Below are 22,523 nucleotides of genomic sequence, written 5' to 3'. Positions count from 1 at the left end.
TATATATATATGTACATATATACATATATATATATATGACAATAAATAGCGCACACATCTAACCACAGACACTTTTGATGTCTTATGTCCCTCAGTCTATCACCAGCAAGCCCTTTTCCTCTTAGATGAAAACGGAACCAGGAACCTACTTTTTTTTCAGAATGAATACACATCTGTGGTAGGAGTCTCTAATGAAATCCTAATGAAATTTAAAAATCATCATTGTTATTAAATATATGTTCACACCTTGTATATAAAAGTGCCAAGCATACCAGAAGGCGAGTTCCTGCTTCTGGACAAACTGGCTTTCTGCACAGCACTGTGCACTGTGCATCATGGGACCAGCCAACCAGAGAAGAAAACCTTATGTACAGAAATTAATTCATCATTTGAGACAACGAGGAAAAAATAATTTTCTTTTATTGTAGGAAAACTAGGAATTAGAGCTTCGAGATGGCTCAGTGCTTGTTGCAAAGCCTGGGGCCTGAGTTCAGTCAGGCGCCCACATGCAGGAAGAGAAACATCTCCTGGAAAGTTGCCCTCTGACCTCCACACACAAGACATGGCATGTGCACTCCCATACATGTGTACATACCTACACACACTAAATAAATAAATAAATAAATGGAGGAAGGAATGTGTAAGATTAGATCTAATCACGATATTGTCAATATTTTTATTGCATTATGGGTAGCACATTTATCTTACCACAAACTAACCCACTAAATGACTAGTCCATTCAAGTTTAAATTAACAGTCCATGTATCCCAAACCCATGAAAAGACCTCCACTCAGCACAACACTCATAACTAGAGCTTGGGACAATCCCTCCTTGTACTTTGACTTGTTTCTTGGAGTTTTGTGTTATAATAAATTCTCAAGGCTTGAGATACTCTAAAGATTTGAATTTCATCTTAACTAAAGTTTAGCTTCTCTCAACTTAGGAAAGACACGGGGCCCCAGCATCTCTTAGTCACTCAGCAACAATCAGATCCTCTTTAGAGTATATAAAAAATGAAATACCTCTTTCGGAGATAAAATAAAGACTTTCAGGTGTTGTCAAAATACCAGCTCTTTACCAAAACTGTGACTGCAATGGTTGAGCTTCTTCCTTTTAAATGAGGAAACTGGCTTCTAAGCTATTCGCTCCACACCAGAGGTGTAACCACCTCTTTCCAAAACCTACAAGCATGAGCTCTGCAGAGAAAGCTCCAAGCTCTTTCATGATCTTTCTAGATTTCACAGCCAATAAAATTTTGTTTCTAGAGAATTCAGGGGATTTCTAAGGAGATAGAAACCTAGAATGATGATCAAATTCTTACTAATAATTTGGAATAGGGTAGACTCCTTCCAAATCCCCCACACATGGACTTCTATGACCGAAAATGTGTAAACGAGTCATTCAGTTTCTGGAAATGCCAAGGCCACATAAAGTTACACTGCCAAGAATGTTATTTAACACCGCTGATGAATTATGGCCTTTAATAACAGAGTTGCAATTCCTGACTATTGGACTGCTGTCTGCCAGGAAAGATGGGGAAGAATTATGGGTTTAGTGTAAAATAAACAAGGACGCAGAAACCAGCCGGGAGGGTGATCGGATGTGTGAACTTAAGGCCAAGCATAAAGGTCAGAGCTTATGTATGAATCTTAGCAGAAAGCTGAAGTGAAGGCAGATGGCTAAACAGCAGGCCATGTGATCTCAGGCCTGGGAAAGCCCTTAAGAAGTTACTGGTCCCGGAACACAGGGACTGGTGGTTCCACAATGACCAGGGTCCCTAGTTAGAGGCCCAATCCAGTGCCAGAGAAAGCTCGGCATCTCAAAGAAACCCCTTCCTTTCCAAACACTTTTACAGTGCAAACGTTTTGCCTTTTCTGAACCATGTCTGATTTTTGCAATTTCATCTCCTTACCCCTAGTGGGATCGTGATAAAGCTGAGGTCGGGAACGCGCTCAACTTGTGCCAAGGCTGAGAGCACGAGCGGATGGATCTGGCTGGGTGCCATGAAAGGTGCTGAGGATTTAAGGTAGCTAGAGAGTACAGAGCACATGCTAGAGGCAGCCCTACTTCTTGCCATGGAGGGAGACAGGCAACAAAACTTTAAAAATTGAATTTTAGTAAATAAACCCTGATGCTTTAAAACATAAAGAATACATTCTAATAGTTCTTAGAGATTAACTCATCCAAAATTTACATCCCATAAAGAAGAAAACTACAACCCAGGACAGAAAGTGGCCAAGCCAGGCCAAAAGATGAGCTGGAGGTAGATGTGGAGGAGGAGAGCCTGAATGTAAGGTCCTGTCTCTACTGCAGAATGCTGTTCTACAGTTGGTGATGGGTTTGCCTACAGACTCAATAACATATTGCAAACAAGAATGAACCCTACAGCATTGTCCTGTGCTTAGTGTTGGTGACCACTCTCCACAGCCAGTTTCTGCACTTGCTTTTGAGTTGAGAGGGAGCAAGAGGGAATGGCTGTAAGCATACGTCTAGGCTATGAGCATAGACTCCACAGGCAGGCAACCCTGTGTCTGTGGCTTAGTTCTGTGGCTTAGATCTACAGCTTACTGTCTGTGTGACCAGGCCATCTGTAGAAATGAGACTAGTTAGGGGAGCTGTTTCAGCCTGTCAAAGTTAAGTTAAACACAAGAGTTCTTGGGTTATCCCTGACACAGAGTACGGATGATTTGGACCGCATTCGCATCACCCTAGGAAAGAGCTATGGTATGCTGAGAGACAAGCATGGACCTTAATGGGAAATAGAAAAATAAAACTGCATGGTGGATACTCTAGAAAAATTGATTTCAGCAAAGCAGCTAGGTCCTATATGGAGGTTGGGGCAGAAGGGGACTAGCCATTAAAGCAAGAGCCATCAAGGTAGCAGGAACCCATGCAGTGGACTTTAGAACACATCCGCCAGCACAAGCAGGGCTTCCGTTAGCTCCTTGCTCCTTCTAAACTTCGAGAAGTCAAGAGTATGTGTGTATTCTCTGTCTGCCTTCTATCCAGGAACTGAAGATGATCAGCTTCTGCAGCCTTCCTCCCCTCCCCCATCTCCCAGGTGCCATCAAACTCCTTCCTAGGCAACTGGAAATTTATCTACCTCTTAACTACGCACTACTGATTGATAAACAGAGAGCTAACAACTAAAGCCTTTGAAACAGGGGGAAAATATAAGTTCTTCCAGACAATAATTCAGATACAGAGTTACTGCACATGTGGGGATTCATCCCAGGCAACATGCATGTCCTCATTCTGGTGACAATGACGTTTCAGCCTAGAGAAGGCACCGGTGTAATCAGAGATTAATAAAAAGCTTCCCAAATATCAGGAGAGCCCAGTGTTCTCTTTCCAGCAGTGGAGGTGGCCAGTGGAAATGGGGTGACTGCTCTATCTCTAAGGCATGAAAGAATGAATTAAGAGTTCTTTTTTAAGGTCACTAGAGGGATTTGGTGGTTTATCCCACAGCTTCTGTTTGTTGCTGTGTCACCGAGTTATGAGTTAACACGGGGGATGGGGAGATGATCCAGTGGATCAAGTGTTTGCAAGCATAGCAACCTGAGTTCATATTTCCTGCAGCCACATACAAAAGTTACACTAGAGGGTCGAGGCAGGAGGATTGTTGGGACTGCTAACCAGCCATCCTATCCAAAATGGCAAGCTTCATGTCCAGTGAGAGGTCCTTGCCAAGTGCCAGCTCAGATGCAGCTAAGATGCAGCTATCTACATACGAACCCATGAAATTCACACAACAAGCAGTTCAGGTGGACACTGATATCCTCTGACACAATGTAGGATGCTCGGGCCCTGAGAGGTTGAGTACATTGCTCAAAGTTACACAGCATTTAAACTGCAGAGGCTTACAAGGCAAGTGATCTCCTCTAAACCTATGCTCCAGTTAACAGGCTCTCTACAAAGGCCTATAGAAAGCGTTGATGTCCTCCCTTAAAGGACCCTGGAGGAAGGCTGTTGAACAGGCATCAGGCCACCTCCAAGATGTCTCACTGCCTTTATATGCATCTAGATATTCATGTCAAGGCTTGCACAGGAGCGGGAGCGTTCCTGGACAGCCTTTTGCTCTGGTTCATGGGTATACTCTCTAGAGATGCTGTGTTTCCTACCACTCTATTGAGAGACTGTAAATGCAATTGTACCCACCTCTCCTGGACAAAAACCACATGAATTAAAAGTCTAGAGCAGAACAATGAATGACTGACCTAAGGGGGAGGAGAATAAAATGAGAGGGGAAAGATAACTTGAGAGCATGTTTTAAAGAAGTCACCATGAAGTCAGGTCCAGCTGCACAAGCTTATAACCCCAGGGCTCGGCAGCTGGTGCTAGCTAATTGTGAGTTTGCAGCCAACCTAGGCTGTATAGCAAGACCATGTCTATAAAAGAGTAACTGTCATCAAAATGGAGCTGTAATGAAGACAGCACCTCACACTGACCTTGATTTAATCATAAGCACCAACAAGGAGGTTCCGGAACTGACACCTCGTGACTACTGGAAGGGATCAGAAATGACTTAGACACTTAAGAAATGCCCTCGTCTGCTTTCTATTCTTGTGATAAAGACCACAGTCAAAAACAACCTGTGGAGGGTAACATGTTCATCTTATGACTGTCAGATCACAATCCATCACTGGGGGAGATAAGGTAATTTAGACATGGAGGCAGAGACCATAGAAGAGGACTGTTTAGTGGCTTGCTTGGCAGGGCCGTGTTTCATATACGTCCCAGGATCATCTGCTCAGGCATGGCACTGGGCACATTGGGATGGGCCTTCTCATATCAATCATTAATCACAAATATACCTGACAGACTTGCCTACAGGCCAATCTTATGGGGCATTCTCTCAACTGAGGTCCCATCTTCCTAGATGACCCTAGCCTGTGCCAAGTTAACAAAAAACTAACCAGCACAGGGAAGGGATCTGGCAATTCCTTAAAAGTCATAGAGTGACCATGTAACCCAGAAATTCTGCTTCTCAATATAAACCTACGAGAAACACACACACACACACACACACACACACACACACACACACCACACGGCAGCACAAGAATGTACGTAACAGCACCATTCATAAAAACTCCAAAGTAGAATGACCCAGTTCCCGTCAACTTACAATAAATAAAATATGGGATGCTTTTTGGCAGTAAAAATAAATGGGATAGTAATCAGTGACCTGTATTACAGCCATGGTGAGCGCTGGGAAGAGTGTGATGTGCGAGGAACCGGACTAAATCTACATATTAAAAGACTCATCCAGACTCTATGAACAAGAAACAAATATATAGAAATGGAAGGAAGGGAGGGAGGGAGGAAGCAGACATGACAGAAACTCAAAACCATGGAGAGAGAGAGAGAGAGAGAGAGAGAGAGAGAGAGAGAGAGAGAGAGAGAGAGAGAGTTCTTATTAGTTGAATTTGTGTCTGTCGGGTAGGTTAGGGTTCTATAACAGCAGACAATGAACACTATAGGATCCAGAATTCCAAACCCAAGCCTTCTCTCCCCCAAGCTATTGGATCCTCAAATCAGGGCACTGATGGAGACATAAGGCAACATTAGCTTTTCATTTTCCTCTAAACTCAAGGACTGGATTTTAAAAAGGCCACAATCGTGTCCCCTGGTGTCCTGCATTCCAAGCTCACGAAATAGCCATAGTCCATCAACATCTAACCTGTATATGGTTTCCTAAGTGAATTCCCAAGTCTGACTCATATTTAATGAGGAGAGAGTTGAGCCTTCAGGTCCTAGAAGAAAGTGTAGGACATTGACTAACAGTCGAACTCATATGCTCACCTTGCTCACACATAACACAGTCCTGTAAAAGTCTCCTCCTCTGACTGATGTGGTAATGTGTCCAAGGCATAACAGGGAGTTGAAAGCTAACAGCAGACACAACTTGGAGAAAGATTACATTAACTTTTAGACTGCCACCAAGCCTTTCCTTCTCAGTATGCCTTAAGCATCCTTTGTGTAGAAAATCAAATTATAGCTTTCTTCAAGACTGGTGAGCCATTAATTGGTCCTGTGTGTCTGCTGTTCTGAAACCAGTTTCTTAGACAGGAACAAATGATAACTATTATGCTGTGCACAGAGAAGCTCAGTTTAAGATTCCATGCTCACACACAGAAAAGCATTTATGGAACCCGTAAATTCCACTAACAACCTTGATGTTTACAGAACCCAGGATAACTCCTGCATGCCCTACTTCCCACTCACTGAATCTATATTTTCCATATTAAATGTTAATTGAAAGACACCTTACATGATTCTGATACTCTTCCATAGTGCAAATATCCTTGGAGATCGAATTGACAGGGGTCCTATGACTCAAGGTCAGAGTACAGGCCTCTCCCTGGAAGAGTGACTGAGTTCAAGGAAATATAGCAAATGGCTCTAGCATGCAGGGTCGGAAGTTTTCTAAGGTAATGAATGGCCTCTCTTCATGAAAATGATCCTGTTTTCTGGCTTGTTTTTCATAAGCCTCTGACATTTTGCCTCCTAACCTGTTTTCCAGAAAGTTAACAAATAACCTTGACCACAACAGCTGGTGTTGATTACTGTGGGTGAATTAATTGTATATCTCACTAATTAGAGATATGAACTCTTGAAAGGGAGACCTGTCTCAGAAAAAAAAAAAAAAGTCTGCATGTACAGCCAATCTGGGTGTTCCATCCCAGTTCTTAGCGTATTAAAAGCCTGGCCTTTAATTGCAACAATGGTTTTGATTGGACGACTCTGCTCAGATCAACACTCCAGTTATTTCTCCCACCTCCTGCCTGCAGGAGCCTCATCTCAGGAAATGCTCTAAGGAAAAACACACACACACACACACACACACACACACACACACACACACACAAAACACATCTCAAATACCTCTGTAGTAGCTTGCACTCAAAGACGGCAGTTTCCTACAACCAGTGGCTCATGCTAACAAATATAAATAACATAGCCTTGTTGCTTCTGTACCTTCTCTCACCAAAACACTGCTCATAGGCTGTGTTGAATTGGGGCAAGAATGCCTATTTTTAGTCCTGACCCCTGTGATCACTGACAAAGGTCTTTCTTTAGAGCATCTTGAAACCAGGCAGGCAAAGGCCGACGCCTTTGTAGAAAGTCATTCTAACTTCGTGGCTATTCTTGGCTTGTTGGGCATTGCAATGCTTCACCACTGCTCCTGGCCAGGTCGTTTCTCTAGATGACAATCCAGGCAGAGCTGGTACATTGAACATTATTTACTTAGGGTCTCTGCAAGGGGAAGGGCTCCTGAGAAGGGCTGAAACCTGACTTCTTCCTGGGAGCAGTTTGCTGGTAGTCAGCTGCAGGCGGGTAACTTGACCTGCCTCTTGATACAACAAACACTCGCACCAGGTATGTATATCTGATACACACAACGAAGCGCAGAGAAGAGTTATCAGAACTTCCGGTTCCAAACAGGTGCTGAGGCAGTCACTAACAAGAGCAATATCCCAGCCCTGTCTCCCAAACCTCACTTCCCAAATTCTCCTGGGAGAAGACACCCCACCAATGTGAATCCTCTCCTGAACCAGACTCTCTGATACTCTCCCAACAGACTGAAACCTCTCCTGCTTGTAACCTCCTTTCCCTGTCCCCAAACGACGCACAACAAAACTTAATAGGTTCATAAGAGACCGGTCTCTGGTGCTTCACGGACTTCCCAGGCAGAGGTGCCCGGGAGGCGGTGCTAGATCTCCCTAGACGCTTCTCGGGCTCCCCTCCCCCACGTCCACCAGGCACCCCCGGGGTTGCTCACCTGCGTGGGGCATGGTGATGGTCTCGTTGGTGTTGGAGCCCACGTTGAAGATGACCACAGCAGAGGCGTTCTGCAGGAACGCGTTCCGGATCTTATCCCTGTAGGTGCAGTTGCCCTTGGGGATGAGGGCTATCCAGTGCTTGCCGTTGGCCGGCGCGGCGAACTTGGTGTTGGGGTCGCAAGCTAGGCGGTCGTGGGCCGAGCTGGCCATGACCACCTCGCCGCGCGCGTCCTGCTTGGGCGAGTGCTCGCCGTATCGGCCGCACTCGCTCTTCTCCGTGTGCAGCTCGGCGCCGCCACCGCCTCCCGCCACGGCGGCCCCGGGCTCGGGATCGGTATAGGTGATGTTCACGAAGGCGGTGTACCATTCCTCCTTCTCCGCCACGGTGAAGTCCAGGCAGAGCAGATGCACGAAACAAAAGGAAAGCAGCCATGTTGAGAGAGCCAGGCTGCGGCACGCTTGGATGAGAGACATTGTCATCTCTCTCCTCCGGGGTCCCCTCCCCGCCCCCTGAGCCCTCCCCACGGCTCCGTCCCTCCTTTCCCAGCCCGGGCCAACCCCGGGCCGCCGCTCTGGTCCTCCTGTCGCTGCGACTCACTCCCGGGCCAGCGAAGCCCGGGCTGGGACGCGCAGCCGCTGCGGAGACCGGATCCGGGGCGAGCGGGAGAAACCCGCCCTGTCCCCTCTCAGCCGACGCGCGGCGCTGGCATCGGGCTTCCCGGGTGATCGCGGCGCGGACACAGAGCGGGCGTCGCGCACTTGCGGGGGAGTCCGGCTGCCAGGCGTCCTGCTCCTTTGCCCTGCGTCGCCTTCTCTCATAGAGGTGGCGGGGGTCTTCGGGTTTGGAAGGGGTGGCGGCTCTGCTTGTCGCGGCCGAGCGGGGCGGAGATGGGGTGTTGGAGATCCCTAGTGCTGGGACTATGGGTCCCGCTGCAGTCACGGCGGTCGCTCCTGTTTCGCGTGGGTTCCCTTGGGCAGTGGGCGCTGCGCTTCTGGACAGACTAGATGGCTACGCCCGGGACACTCACTTGCAGAGGGAGGGGGAGGTACGGGGCAGATGGGATGGGGGAGAGCGTGAGCAGAGGGTACAGCGTTGTGTGTGTGTGTGTGTGTGTGTGTGTGTGTGTGTGTGTGTGTGTGTGCAAGGAGGAGCTTAGTATGATGTCAAAGCTCCTAGGCTCCCCTTGCCACGCTCACTCTGTCTCTCTTCCTGGGCGTCAGCGACCTCTGCTGGGCCTCAAGTTCAGGCTTCGACAAGTTTGGGGGAAAAGGTAAAAAAGACCTTCAGGCCTTTTGGGAACAATTGAGGGAATCTTAAATACAGCAAAGTGTAGGTACCTCTCTGGAACAGTATCTCCACTTGCTGGAAGATGTGCAGAGTGTTCTCTGATACCCATCCCAGGGCTGGTTGGTCACGAGGCTCCTTTCCCCCCAGACCTGAATATTTAGAACAATGGCTTTCGGAATCCCAGTTTTAAGCCAGCTTGAATTAAGGAGAATTTCACATTTACTAAGTCAGGGGTGGGGTCCTTGGTGATGCGCACTTTGCTGGTCTAAGGACCAGTCTGTGGTGTGGGTAGGAGTGAGTTCTTTCCTCTCTCCTGGAAGTCAACACGTGGCGTTAGTTTTCTTAGAAAATGGATCTTGCCTCATACTTTTTAAGACTCTGAGACATTTTGCCACCGTCTTCACTCTAACAGCTATGACCTGCCATAGAGAGGACTCACAGCATCAGTAGGCGGGGGGGGGGGGGGGGGTGGGGGGGGGGGGGGAGAGAAGGGAGTAGGGGAGCGGCGGCTGTTTTGGTTACCATTTTAAGGTGCATTCTTCAGTTGAGACAGAGATTAAAAGAAGCCAGTGGAGAACAGTTTCCCAGAGTAGTGTAGAGTAGCAGAATTCTTTAACAATGAGATATCTGGTTGGTTGTTACACTTCTTCACTAATGGTTTCCATAGTTTCAGAAACCAGTAATATAAAATGTCTACTTGTTTATTTATATACATTTATATACATATATGATAGTTAATTATTTACATTTTATTTTCCACATGGTTTTCTTCCTGTGCCTCCCAATGAGAGAAGCACTGAGAAGCCCCAGCAGCTATTGTCACAATATACACATCCCAGGCCTGCACACCAGGAAACACAGGACAGACTCCGGATGTATCCTGTGGAATTAAAGGTCTATGCTAACACTCTTAAGCTAATCAAAGACAGAAGTAACAGATACAACTTAAAGAGACTCAGTTGTCATGGCTAAATCCAGCAGTTGAGTCTGGATGGGGTGGGTCCTGGGAAAATAAATAATTGGAAGACATTTGAATGAGGTCTGTAGACTGTACGATAAGTTCATGAGGTGGTTTCCTGACTTGGAAGTTTACATTGCAGTTTTGTGGAAAAATATCTTTGTAAGGGGTCTCTGCGTGTCTGAAGTATTTAGTAGTAACTAGGCCGTCTTTCTGCAACTTGCTATTTTATAGCTCAGAGAAAACAATTAACTAGAAAATTTTGATATCTTCTGGGCAGGCATGTAGGGTATTTGGGCTTCAGTTCATGATACTGATGTGCACTGAAGAGCTTCCAGTTGTGTTAACCATAGGCTTCTCTTAACCTGATGCCTCACTTTTCCTGTGGGATGACTTGGACTGATGAGCCAGTGACTCTTTGAAAGAGCAAAGACAACTCTGCTGCATCCTTCTCCCTGCGCACAGTATCCTGAATCTGTTTGTTCATCTATTATCACACAGTTTTCCAGACTCAGGCTAGACAGCTGGGAGCAAAGCAAGATTCTTGCATGTCTAGTGGAATGGGAGAAAAGAGAATTCGAAAGTGTCAGATCATGTTGAGTTAACCACACATGTTCCAAAGAGAAGAAGCAGTAGATTAGGAGAGGGTGATTTACTTCTCACAAGGTGACAGTTTATGCCAGAGTCAACTGCTACAAGACCGTGTCTAAATATAGTCCCAAAAGGTTGAAGGATTTGAATGGTATTTGAGGACCAGTTGTTGGTAACAGGAAGGAGGAGACGTAGGTACAATAGCTCGGGTAGGATGGTGTTTGATGTGCTCAGGAGTCACAGTGAGTTCATGGAGAGGGATGAGGGATGAAGACAGTGAGCCAATGGGTTCAGAGCAATGGCGGGAAGATTCTACACCATCTTGCAGTTTAATCTGGGTGAGAGGAGGATTCCTGGAAGATCTCTGGACAGAAAAGTATGGTATTATATGAGAACATCAAAGCTTTATTCTGACAGTACCGGAGGATGTGTAGAAGCAAGGAAGACACTTAAGGAGCTACAAAAATAATCTGGGGGAAAAGCCAAGAGAGACTCATGCTGGGAACATGACAGAACATGCTGAGGAGTGATTTGCTCTGTGGAGGGATCTGGAGGTGGACCAGGCACTGTTCTCCAACACATCCGATGAGGGTGGGAAGGGAAATACAGAAGTCAGGAAGGAACTAGTGTAGAGAGAATCTCTTAGAAGCATCACCTGTCAATAAAAAAGCTTATGGCCAATGAGCTGAGGCAGGAAATAAGAAGTGGGACACTGGCAGGAAGAGGATTCTGGGAAGCAGAGAGAATAGAGACTTGAGGGAGACGCTGAGGAAGAAGCAGTCTGGGACTGAAGGAGTGGTAACTACAGATAGCACGGCAACATGGAAGACACGGGATAGTGGAAATGGGTTAAATACGTGATAAGCTAGTTGTGGAATGAGCCACAGCTTATGACCTAGGCATTTATTAGTAAACAATTAGTCTCAGAATCGTCATTCAAGTAGCACGGGCCAGGAAAGGAAAAACAAAATAGATTTATTTATTTACAAACTGTAGTTGTCATTTTCTAAGATGAGCAAGATTTCAGGAGGAGCTTTGGGGTTAAGAATCACCAGATTTAGATATATTCAGTTTTAGGTGCCTAGAGTTACCAAGATGGCAATTTGATGCAATTTGCCACAGTATTAGGTTACAGAAGAGTGACTGTTAGGTCAGAGCATGAGAAGAATTTTTGTTATTGTCACACTAGTAAGATTGTCTAATTGCATTTTAAAGGTTGGCTTCACAAAGCACCAAAGTAAACAGGGCTCTTAAGTCTTTAAAATAGCACCAGTGATGAGTCCACTCCAGACGGGAGGATCCTCTACCAGTCCAAGCTCCAGTAGGATTCCGTGGTGGAGGGAGCAGATTTGCAGGATGTTTGGGTCTAAATCAGAAGCAAAGAGCAGCCACAAGGAGGAATGGAAGAGCCTTAGTTCTCTGAGTAGCAGCCAAATGGACTTTCTGTAGCCACTCTCCATCTTGACATCCATATTGGATCTCACCACCACTGTACTCAACATGCTCAAAGAGACTCTGACCTTAGACATTTTACAAAGTGACATGTCTTTAGAAATACAATTTATTATGGCTTCACATACATACATTAATAGTTTAATAGACATCTTATGTGTAGAAGTTTGAATATCCAGGTTTCTTTTGCGTTACATTTTTTAAAATTTTATATTGATTGATCAGTCCCACTTAGCAAAACTGACCATTCATTAGCATATATCTTTTCATTATAATAAACTCTTAGATAACTTGATAACCCCTGGCTGAAAACAAAAGAAATCTTCAAAACATAGTCAACAAGACTCTGAAAGGGGGAAAGAATCCACCAAATACCACAGAGCATTGTTGGTGTTGGAATACCTAAAGGATTAAGGCTGCCATGACTGTTTTATAAACCAGCTTCCAAGGCATGAGTACACTATGCTATTTTGACTTGTTGTGTCCTGAGCTACAGATAGTCCCCTTTGTTCTGGCATCCATATTTCCACAAAGGGACGATTCAGGGATGCAGATGGATCACAATTAGAATCTCAGGTGCCATGCAGCCAGTTTTACCTCTGCTGAACCACAAATTCCCTATTGAAGCTGGAAGGATTAACACTTTCTACTAAGACTTGAGCATTTCTAAACGACAATATAAGTGGGACCCATGGAAGTGAGAGGGAGGCATTAAGATGAGGTCAGGGAGAGAAGTAGAAGTGGGGGATGGGGAAGATCTAAAACAAATCAACACCCCCAAACTAGAGAATGCCAATTTACTCATTTATGTGACCTACTTATAATGAGGTTGTTACCTGATAACTTTTACTATAAAGGAAAAACACTGTTAAAACAAAAAATTACCTAGCTCCCATAGTTTAATAACAGAGTACAGTACAGAATATGGGTGCTTCAACTCGTGACTTTATGGCTGACCCTAAGCTGAAGCTTACTGTGATCTTACTTCGGGAGCACACCCTAGCCTACAAAAGACCAGGATCTAAATACCATGTACAATAACACACAATACTGGTAGTTCATAACCATAAAGCAAAACCTTTGAAAATCAGACCATCCTAAGTTGGCCTCTCAGGGGACAGTCACCTCTCTCTTTCAGGCAGCCTGCTCTTCTGGTCACCCAGAGGATTTTTATATGATCCTGTCTATCAAGGACTTACCATCAGATGTAATAATCCAAATGAATGTTGAATGTCAGTTTGTCAGATCTAAAAACATGCATATCAGAATAATATGGTGAGAATAATAATTCGATGTGTAGATAGAAAAAACAGGAGTGTTCAAGTTAGGTTGATTGCACTTCACACATTTAGTGATGAGAATCTCAGTGGAACTGGCTCATAGAACTCAGCAAGGCTGAATTTCCAGCTAGTGCTTAGGGTCCAAGCATCTTCCACAGTGCCTGGCTTAGAGTAGGCTTTGGTAAGTATTGAATGTTACATAGTAACAAGGAGCTGCGGTTTCTGAGGACTGGACTGTAGACAGGCGCTGTTGGTCTAAGCACCTACATAGACTGTCTTGCTTAGTGCTAAGAAAGTTTTCATCACCCCTGTTACACATAAAATATGGTAACATTAACTAAAAGAAGTAGAGTATAGCTTCCCTGAGGTCAAAACCTGGTATATCTGGGAGTGGGGCTCTCTCTCCAGAAACCTGGCTTGGACCTATGGTTTTAAGGACAATGCAGCTGTTCTGTAGGTTCTTGTCTATGATGTTTCCCAGTTTCTTAATTTTACTCTGATTTATAACTTCACTTCCTTTGCCCCTGGCTAATTCTCTGTTCCTGTTTTTAGGCTGTCATGCCTACCTCATTTTCTATTTTTAAAAAATGATGTTTTTCTTAGGTGGTTTCTTGCCACCAAGGGTGGGCTGCTTTGCTGCTCTGAGATCATGCATTCTACAGACAAGAGTGTACGAACACTCACAGTCCAGCAATTTCTTGGACTTCTGATATAAACACCCTGGATACAAATGGAAAGCTCCAGAAGAGTTCTTTCGGAGCATAACATGATACTAATACTATGTATACATTCCTCCTTTGTTCTTTTATTAACTTCTCAAATTTCAGAAGAGTAGACCTGCTAAAATAGCTATTTTTCTGTTTCAGTGCTCTGACTTATCAAATGACCTCTGTTTGTTATAGTCCTTGATAAACTGTTCCAAACAACTTCACATCACAGATATGTTTTGAGAGACTAGATACAGAAAGTAAACCTAGGATAATTCATTTGAGACTTGAGCCAAAACCAACAGAAATGTCTTTACTACAATACAACTTTTTTTCTTTTTCTTTTTCTTTAAAATTTTTTCACATGGGTATGTTTATTGTTATTTTTCTCTGTTCTAAGTCACTGCTTTTCATTGGATGTATTTAAAAACTGGCTGCTTCTCCCATATTCTTTTAAGGACTAGCTTGTCCTTTCACACCAGAAAGCTGGGATGGGGGAGGGCGTGCCAGTCAGTCAAGACACTCAGCACTTCACACACTGACTGAGCATGACAGCTGAGAGTAGCTGTTGAAGCATCTTCAAACTCTTTGTCGGAATTGCCAGAGAGGAAAGACTCCAGGTCCTCTCCCTGTCCTTTCTATTTAGCTGTTTAGAACAATGTTACTTAGAATTAATTCTCATTTTACAGTAAATTCTCATCCCACAGGGCTGATAAAGAGGCATGGAACACAGTCAAGGGAGAGATATCCTTCCACTGAAAACGTGGGCGTCAGAGCTTTAATCCCAGCTCTATGCCTGATTTGTTATTTAGGTCAAGACTGCAGCCAGACTAATCACTCCTTTTGGCACACTTTGCTATCCGTACTAATTCCTAAATGTCTGCTGAGCTGTAATCGCCTTCAGTTGGTCTCACGTCAACAGCCTTAATATATTGCCATCGCCTGATTTGATCTCTGCATGATAAGGCCACTGAGAGAAAGAAAATAACATTTGTTTATTATTTCCCAGAAGCCTTTCAAGCTTTCACAGAGTAACCTAGACACCACTCCCCCTACTCCCTACCAAGAACAGTTTCTTCTTAATTCAGCTTGTTTGTTTGTTTGTATCTGCCTGTAGTCTTGGGGGTTGAACCCAAGACCTCACACATGCTATGAAGATCCCCCACCACACTTTCAACACAGGGTCAGTTTCTTTAAAACATGGAGCAGTTGCAATCCTAGGAATTGATGTTCGTAACCCTTTCCAATATCGGGTCACAGCATCTGTATCTGTGTTCTGCTCCTGTTGCCAGTGTCTGGATGACAGATGTTAAGGGGAGATTCCTTCCATCCATTACTGTTTTCATTCAGGATGACTCACTAGCAAGTCAAAATGGATCTGCAGAGGGTACTTGCAATTTGTGGTGGAGAAAAACATCCACCCAGCCCATTGATATGAGAACAGATTTCCTCTCTCTGAAGAAGCTTTCCTTGTTGACTAGGTGTGCAAGGACTGAAATAAAGTATGAGAAAGAAAGTCCCAGTGTGGTAGTTTGAATGTAATTGGCCTCCATAGGCCCATGAGGAGAGGCACCATTAGGAGGTGTGGCCTTGTTAGAGTAGGCGTGGCCTTATTGGAGTGGGTGTGACCTTGGAGTAGGCGTGGCTTTACTGGAGTTGTGTGACCTTATTGGAGTAGGTGTTGTCTTGTTGGAGTAGGGGTGGCTTTACTGGAGTTGGTGTGACCTTATTGGAGTAGGTGTGGGCTTGTTGGAGTAGGGATGGCTTTACTGGAGTTGGTGTGACCTTATTGGAGTAGGTGTGGCCTTGTTGGAGTAGGGGTGGCTTTACTGGAGTTGGTGTGACCTTATTGGAGTAGGTGTGGCCTTGTTGGAGTAGGGGTGGCTTTACTGGAGTTGGTGTGACCTTATTGGAGTAGGTGTAGCCTTGTTGGAGTAGGTGTGGCCTTGGAGGAAGTGTGTCACTGTGGAGGTGGGGCTTTGAGTTCTTATATATACTCATACTCATGCCACACCCAGTGGGACAGTCTCCTTCTGCCTGTGGATTAAGATGTAGAACCCTTGGCTCCTCCAGCACCATGTCTGCCTGCACGCTGCCATGCTTGATAATGGACTAAACTTCTGAACTATAAGCCAGAGCCAATTAAATGTTTTCTTTATAAGAATTGCTTTGGTCATGGTGTTTCTTCGCAGCAATGAAAACCCTAAGACACCCAGCAAGGATGGAAGGTCATCCAGTCAGTCCCCCTAGGGAACACTGGGAGAGTAAAAGAAACAGATAGTTTTCTCTTATCTAATAGTAGCAGCAGTGGCAGTATCAAAGATAGATGGCTGAGTTTTACTTTAGGCATAATGGAAGTAGGTTTCATATTAGCACCCTAAGGTGGTTTTCTAGTGGGTTCAACTTCCCACATATTTTTACCCATTTCATATCTCTTGTCACATCTTCCTTACAAAGAATATGTAAATTGCCCGCATACCAGTCTTCATCATGTAGTAAATGACACCATGGCCATTCATGTTCTCAAGCTTGGGGTCCTTTTATTTTATTTTATTTTATTTTCATTTATACTCAAGGACCCTTATCCCCCTTTCAAATAGCTAATCGAACAATTGGTCATTCAGCCTCCATAATAAATTCCATGTGTGTCCTCAGTAGTTTTCCTGACTGGACTATGGGCTTTTCTTTCATGAGTATTCACTCAGTAATTAAAACAAGATTCTTAAAATCTCAGTTCCTAGCCACACTTAATGAGTCTGTCTATGGCTTAAGTTTTCTGCCTGCTGAGAGCTTGTGTCCCCTAAGGGTATTAATGTATTCCAGTAACAAACCAAGCAGACCAATCACAAAGTCTGATTTCCAGTCTAGATTGAAATACAGCTTTGGTCATTTAAGAGAATGCCTTCATATTGTGTGTGACCTATGCCAGAAACAATTGATGGGAGTCTAAAAGAGAACACAATACTGTTGTGGGGTACCAACCAGAGAAGACAGCCTGAGTTGTACTTTCATCACAAAGTCAGTTGTGCTAAGGTCTTAGGAGGTCTTAGGCCTACTAAGGTTTAGGGCCCTGTTATAATAGAAAGTAGGCCAATAGAAAAATAAAAAAGAAAATGAAATTAGTTTAAAAAATAGAAAGAAAATGTGGTCATCATATTTATTTATTAATTATTTATTCTTCTTGAGAGCTGAGTTTGTTTGAATTTCCTAATTAGACTTAAAGTGATATATATTGAATTAAACAGTTTTTTCTTTGTGTCATGAAAAAAATGAAGCTATTTTGCATTATTGCTACATATCTGGTTTTTCTTATAGTGGATTGAAATATAATGAAGTAGAAAAGTTTCTTATAATGGATTAAAGAAACAGTCATAAAAGTCTTTACAATATTCATTGTGACTATTATCTTAAAATAACAATTTCTCTAACTATACTTTTACAAAATGTGCAATCACATCTTCAGAACGTTTTGGCGTAAGCTGGAATCATCTGGGAATGGAGAACCTCAATTGAGAAAATGCCTTCATCAGATTGGCCTGTGGGCAAGGCTGAGTAGATGGTGGCCTCTGTGCAGCAAGCACTCAGTAAATAGTAGCTGTGGCTGCTACAGGTTTGTGCTGCATCTCCCATTAGCGCCACATCTACTGTTAATGTCACATCTGCCATTAGTGTCACATCTCCCATTAGTGCCATGTCTACTGTGTCATGTCTCCTGTTAGCATCATATCTACTGTTAGTGCCATGTCTATTTCTCACCGTGAAATGACGGCCTAAAAGGTTGAAGTGATGTTTGATGGGTACTCCACCTATGCTGTCAAAGCCAACAGTTCACAAGGACCCACACTATAGGACTTCCTAATAAGGTAATAGGAACATGTAACAATGTATATACATGCATATGTGTGAGTTTCTGTGTATCTTCCTAAATATAGAAGTGATTGTGAGAACATTTAAAAATATAAATCCAAATACAGGTATATGACTGACTTAGAATGAACAGCTGAGTAGGTTGCAGTTTTCTAGTTATTTCTCTTTAGTAGTCAATTCTTACCTTATAACCTCAGATTTACAGGAGTTGGAGGTTGTAGGAAGTTGAGGTATTTCAATTAGATAATGATCTTAAGCTTTAGATTAGAACAAAACAAACAATACAAACCTAGCTACTTGCTAGATTCCTCTGGGAGGTCTTGATTTCTTGTTTAATACCTGCAGAGACTTGGATTCAGCTGGACTGAGACCTGACGTGATGACAATGTCTTATGATGTAGCCCTGGCTAACCTGGACCAGACTGGGCTTGATCTCACAGAGATCTACCTGCCTCTGCTTCTCAAGTGATGGGGTAAAATGTATGTATGTGCTATTAAACCTCAAAGTGACAATCCTATAAACAACTCAGGATTTCTAATAAATGGTCATGTACATGTCTTTATGGCTGATCACTTGGTTTCAAGTTGGATAACCCATCAGGGTCTCATCCCTGTAGAAAACTGATTCTCCCTCTCACAGCAGTTATTGATTACCCATAGCTCATCATCTAGGGGTGAGGCCTTGTACAATTACTCACATATATCTTGGAATATCAACTGGTGCTGTCATTGTAAAGATGTTGTTTAGGTAACTAAACTTATTGAGACTTTACGGATACAGCATCCCTCATATCTAAAAGACACTATCTCATAGCAAGTGTCCTTGTCCTCTGAGCTCACTACCATTCTATCTCCTCGTCTGCAAAGCTCTTTGAGTCTTTGATGTAAGAGTTGTGTTATGGATATAAAATAGGGACTGGACATCTATAATCACTTACTCCCTGCATTTTGATAAGTTGTATGTCTCTGGAATAGCCCCATCTACTGCAAAAAAAAGCTTTATTGATTAGTAGTGAGAACTACACTGATCTATGAGTATAAGAATAAGTATTTAGGATATAATTAAGAGTTACATTCATTAAGAAAAATGATATTGGTAGATTTTCCTCTAGGTTCTGTGACCTCTTCAGACATAGGTAGTTGGCTAGGTTTGTAGTTCCATGCATGAATTCCTCCCCATTGAGTGCACCTTAAGTCCAATTAGATAATTGTTGGTTATTCCCAAACTATAAATACCACTATTGTACTGTTGGGGACATCTTGCTTGTGTGGTCATTGTTTTGTTTCATTGGCTTTACAGCTGTGTTGGGCTTGATTGCTTTTCTCCTTTGATATCTTCTGATACACTTTCAGATACTATGATGGTTAATTCTCAGGGAGGAGGCTTCCAGGTCAGTTCCAGATTGATTCCTCCAACTGCTTTGTCTGAAGTGAGTAGTGTCTTCAGCAATAGGGTCTTACCTTAATGAAGTGTTCTTGGGAGATGGTAAAACATGTGCCCTGTAAGTTTGTATGACCAAAACACAATAAGATGCTTAATGAATATGGTAGGCCACCTTTAATTAAGCCTCAGAAGGTTGAGACAGCTTTCCCATATCAAGATGACTACTCAGACTATCAATGGCTGTAGTCTGAGCTTGATTAAAAGACCCTGCTCTGGTAAATAAGATGGGGAGGGAACAACACCAACCTTGGGCATCCACAGTGTGCATGTACACACCTCCCCTGACACCTACACACATGTAAACTTACACACATATACATGCACATGAAAATAGAGAAAGAGAAACAATAGATAGAGATTGCAATGCCTAAACTAACCAGTTCTCATAATTAGGTAAATAACTTCCTAACTTTACCAAAATCAGATGTTATATAAGTTTTACTGGAAAGTGAAAGTATAGGCATTATTTAGCTTCAGAATATTATTTAGATGAGAAAGCACTCACTGGTCTATGACAAATAAATAAAAAATGATTTTTAGAAGTAGTTTCAACTAAGTTTAATATGATTAAAACTAAAAACACAGACAATTTGCAAAATTTGACTAGATATTAAGCAAAGAATAGAGAAATATAAGGCTTTTTAAAAATAAGAAACTCAGCAAGCTTTGTACCTAAAATAAGTCATACCCTATTGTGAGAGGATGGTGAGAGGGAACAGGAGGGGAAGGAAAGGAGAGAGAACACACATGAGTAGCATATTTGGCCATTTATAATAACACAACATTTGTTGTGTAAACAATGGCTTAACTCATGCTAACTCTTGTTTTACTTGGAATAATTATGCTAAAGTGAGTAACCCTAAGGTCCAGGTATTGCATATGTTTTTATTTTCTTTTGAACTTCAGTTTGGGGTGTGTAGACAAGAACGCCAAGGCAGGCATGGTATCAATTGCACAGCTCCTCTGTTCACTTAGAAGGCTAGAAGTCTCTTGTAAGTCAGGCCAGCTTGGATAAGCTATCTTATGGAACATCCAGTGCTCACATTCTACTGGGGTTCAGGTTCCTAAGTTTTATATCTTGGGGGAGATTTCCAGGAGTCAAATTTTGTCTGAGTATCCACATGTCAGGGATATATAGTTTCAAAGGCAACTGCCTCCATTTGTACCTGGGGTTCTCACTTAGTCAGTGGCCACCTGCTTCTTTCTACCTGATGTTCTGTGGGACACCTGCATTTCCATTGGCTACCTTTACCATTTCATTATGAGGAACTTGTGGAAGTTTGGGTGACAGTGGCCCGTATATACTCATAGGAAGTGGTGCTATTTGAGAAGAGTAGGAGATGGGCTTGTTGGAGTAGGTGTGGCCTTGTTGGAGGAAGTGTGTGACTGGGGAATGGGCTTTCAGTTTTCAAAAGACAAACCAGGCCCAGTGGTTCTGTCTTGCTGCTGCCTGTGGAAATGGATGTAGAACTCCCAGCTACCATGTCTGCCTCTGTGCTGCCATGCACCCTTCCCCACCATGAGGATGGTGGATTAAAGCACTAAACCTATAAGTAAGCCTCAGTTAAATGTTCTAATGTATAAGAGTTGCCATGGTCATGGTGTCTCTTCACAGCAGTAGAACGCTGACTAATTCAGAGACTTGATTGTACTTGTGAAATCTTTATAGGACTCACGAATAGAAGATGTGATTTACTGCTTTGTGTGACTAAATGACGCACACATGTTCAAGGAGTCACTGAACTATTCTCAAAGCCCAGTCCCAGCAGTCAGGTACTGAGGTGGGACACAGTGTAAAGGCCAGCAACCTCTGGCCTTGTAACTCTCTCTCACTGTCCTGAGGGCCAGGAACTGATAGCTTCTGCCAGTTTAGAACTCTCACTGTTCTGAGGGCCAGAAGCTGATGACTTTTGGAAATTTCAGAAAGAAAGTCAGGTATACACACACACACACACACACACACACACACTGGCCAGGCCTGACCATCTTTTTCACTAACTTCACAAGTACACATGCATACTTATATGCATACACATATATCTACATATATATGTATACACACAGAGAGAAAGAGAGAGAGAAAAAGAGAAAGAGAGAGAGAGAGAGAGAGAGAGAGAGAGAGAGAGAGAGAGAAGAGAGAGAGAGAGAGAGCACGATACACATTTGTTAGATGGAACAGAGCCCCAAAAGTCACACCTTATTTCCTCTCTCTGGCAATTTATATTTTCTTAGACAAAAGTTCTTCATAAAATTACCTCATAGATAAAATGTTATACAAAAGGGGAGTTACAGAATAATTTCTATAGTAAGTTCAAAGCAGTGCTTCATTCTATAAGCTCATTTTAAGTTCAAAGTAACAATTTCACATGACCTTGATTTATCATAGTGCACACCTGTGGTTACATCCTTGGCCCTGACCTAGAATGAATGTTTTTCCTTGATCACAAATTTATTCCAAGCCTATTTCTCTTCTTCCTGCAATTTATGAAAGCCCATTATATTCCTAATTATTCGGGTTTTACTTATTATTTTACGAGGAGAGGGTACATTCTATTCTTAATTCTAACTTTATTACATGTATCAGACAAAACAACTAAAGCCATCTCTTTTAAACTTTCTTCCTAAAATTATTTGAATCAAATCAGGAATTTTATAAAACTATTAATACATCCAACTACCGGTAATTCATGAAAGTTCATCTTCGTGTTGATCTGTAGGAAATTTTCTCAGTAGGGTGGGCTGATGACCAGGAATCATTAGGCTATGTAATAGTGGCAGGAAAGGCATCTCAGCTGCAAGAAGCAATCCTGAGTCTCTGGGGCTGTGCCTCTCCAGAGTGCACCCATTGTAGCTATGCAAAACGGTGGGGCCATCTCCTGGAAACTAAGTTGCTTGCCTATAACCTTTCCTAGATGGCTTCTGTCAGCCCAGACCAGGCCAACTCTTATATATGACACTGGAAATATTTAAGCATACATTATCTTCCATAGTTATCAATATGGCTCACATAAAAACTTATAGAGAATATAGTTTAGTAGAAGCTTGCAACTCTGATAAGGTGTCTTAGTTAGGGTTTTATTGCTGTGAACAGACACCATGACCAAGGCAACTCTTATAAGGTCAATATTTAATTGGGGCTGGCTTTCAG

At 43.1% G+C, this 22,523-nt stretch overlaps 1 protein-coding gene and 1 long non-coding RNA gene across 3 annotated transcripts in view; one reads left to right on the top strand and one right to left on the bottom strand.

The window, feature by feature from the left end:
• Window positions 1-8,919, bottom strand: part of Rnf150 (ring finger protein 150) — a 217,111-nt gene extending 208,192 nt beyond the window's left edge. Inside the window, exon 1 of the mRNA XM_034522697.2 lies at window positions 7,788-8,919. Within this exon, the coding sequence (XP_034378588.1) occupies window positions 7,788-8,268 (481 nt within the window). The 5' untranslated portion in view covers window positions 8,269-8,919. The remainder of the gene's footprint in view (window positions 1-7,787) is intronic.
• LOC143434921 (uncharacterized) overlaps window positions 7,750-22,523 on the top strand; it is a 34,015-nt gene continuing 19,241 nt past the window's right edge. For both annotated transcript variants that reach the window (XR_013104785.1, XR_013104784.1), the window contains exon 1: window positions 7,750-7,887. This is a non-coding gene — a long non-coding RNA (uncharacterized LOC143434921). The remainder of the gene's footprint in view (window positions 7,888-22,523) is intronic.

This window comes from Arvicanthis niloticus, chromosome 18, assembly GCF_011762505.2.
Source record: "Arvicanthis niloticus isolate mArvNil1 chromosome 18, mArvNil1.pat.X, whole genome shotgun sequence".
Taxonomy (NCBI): Eukaryota; Metazoa; Chordata; class Mammalia; order Rodentia; family Muridae; genus Arvicanthis; species Arvicanthis niloticus.
Note: the sequence above shows the minus strand (reverse complement) of the source record. Positions and strands in the feature narration are given on the sequence as shown.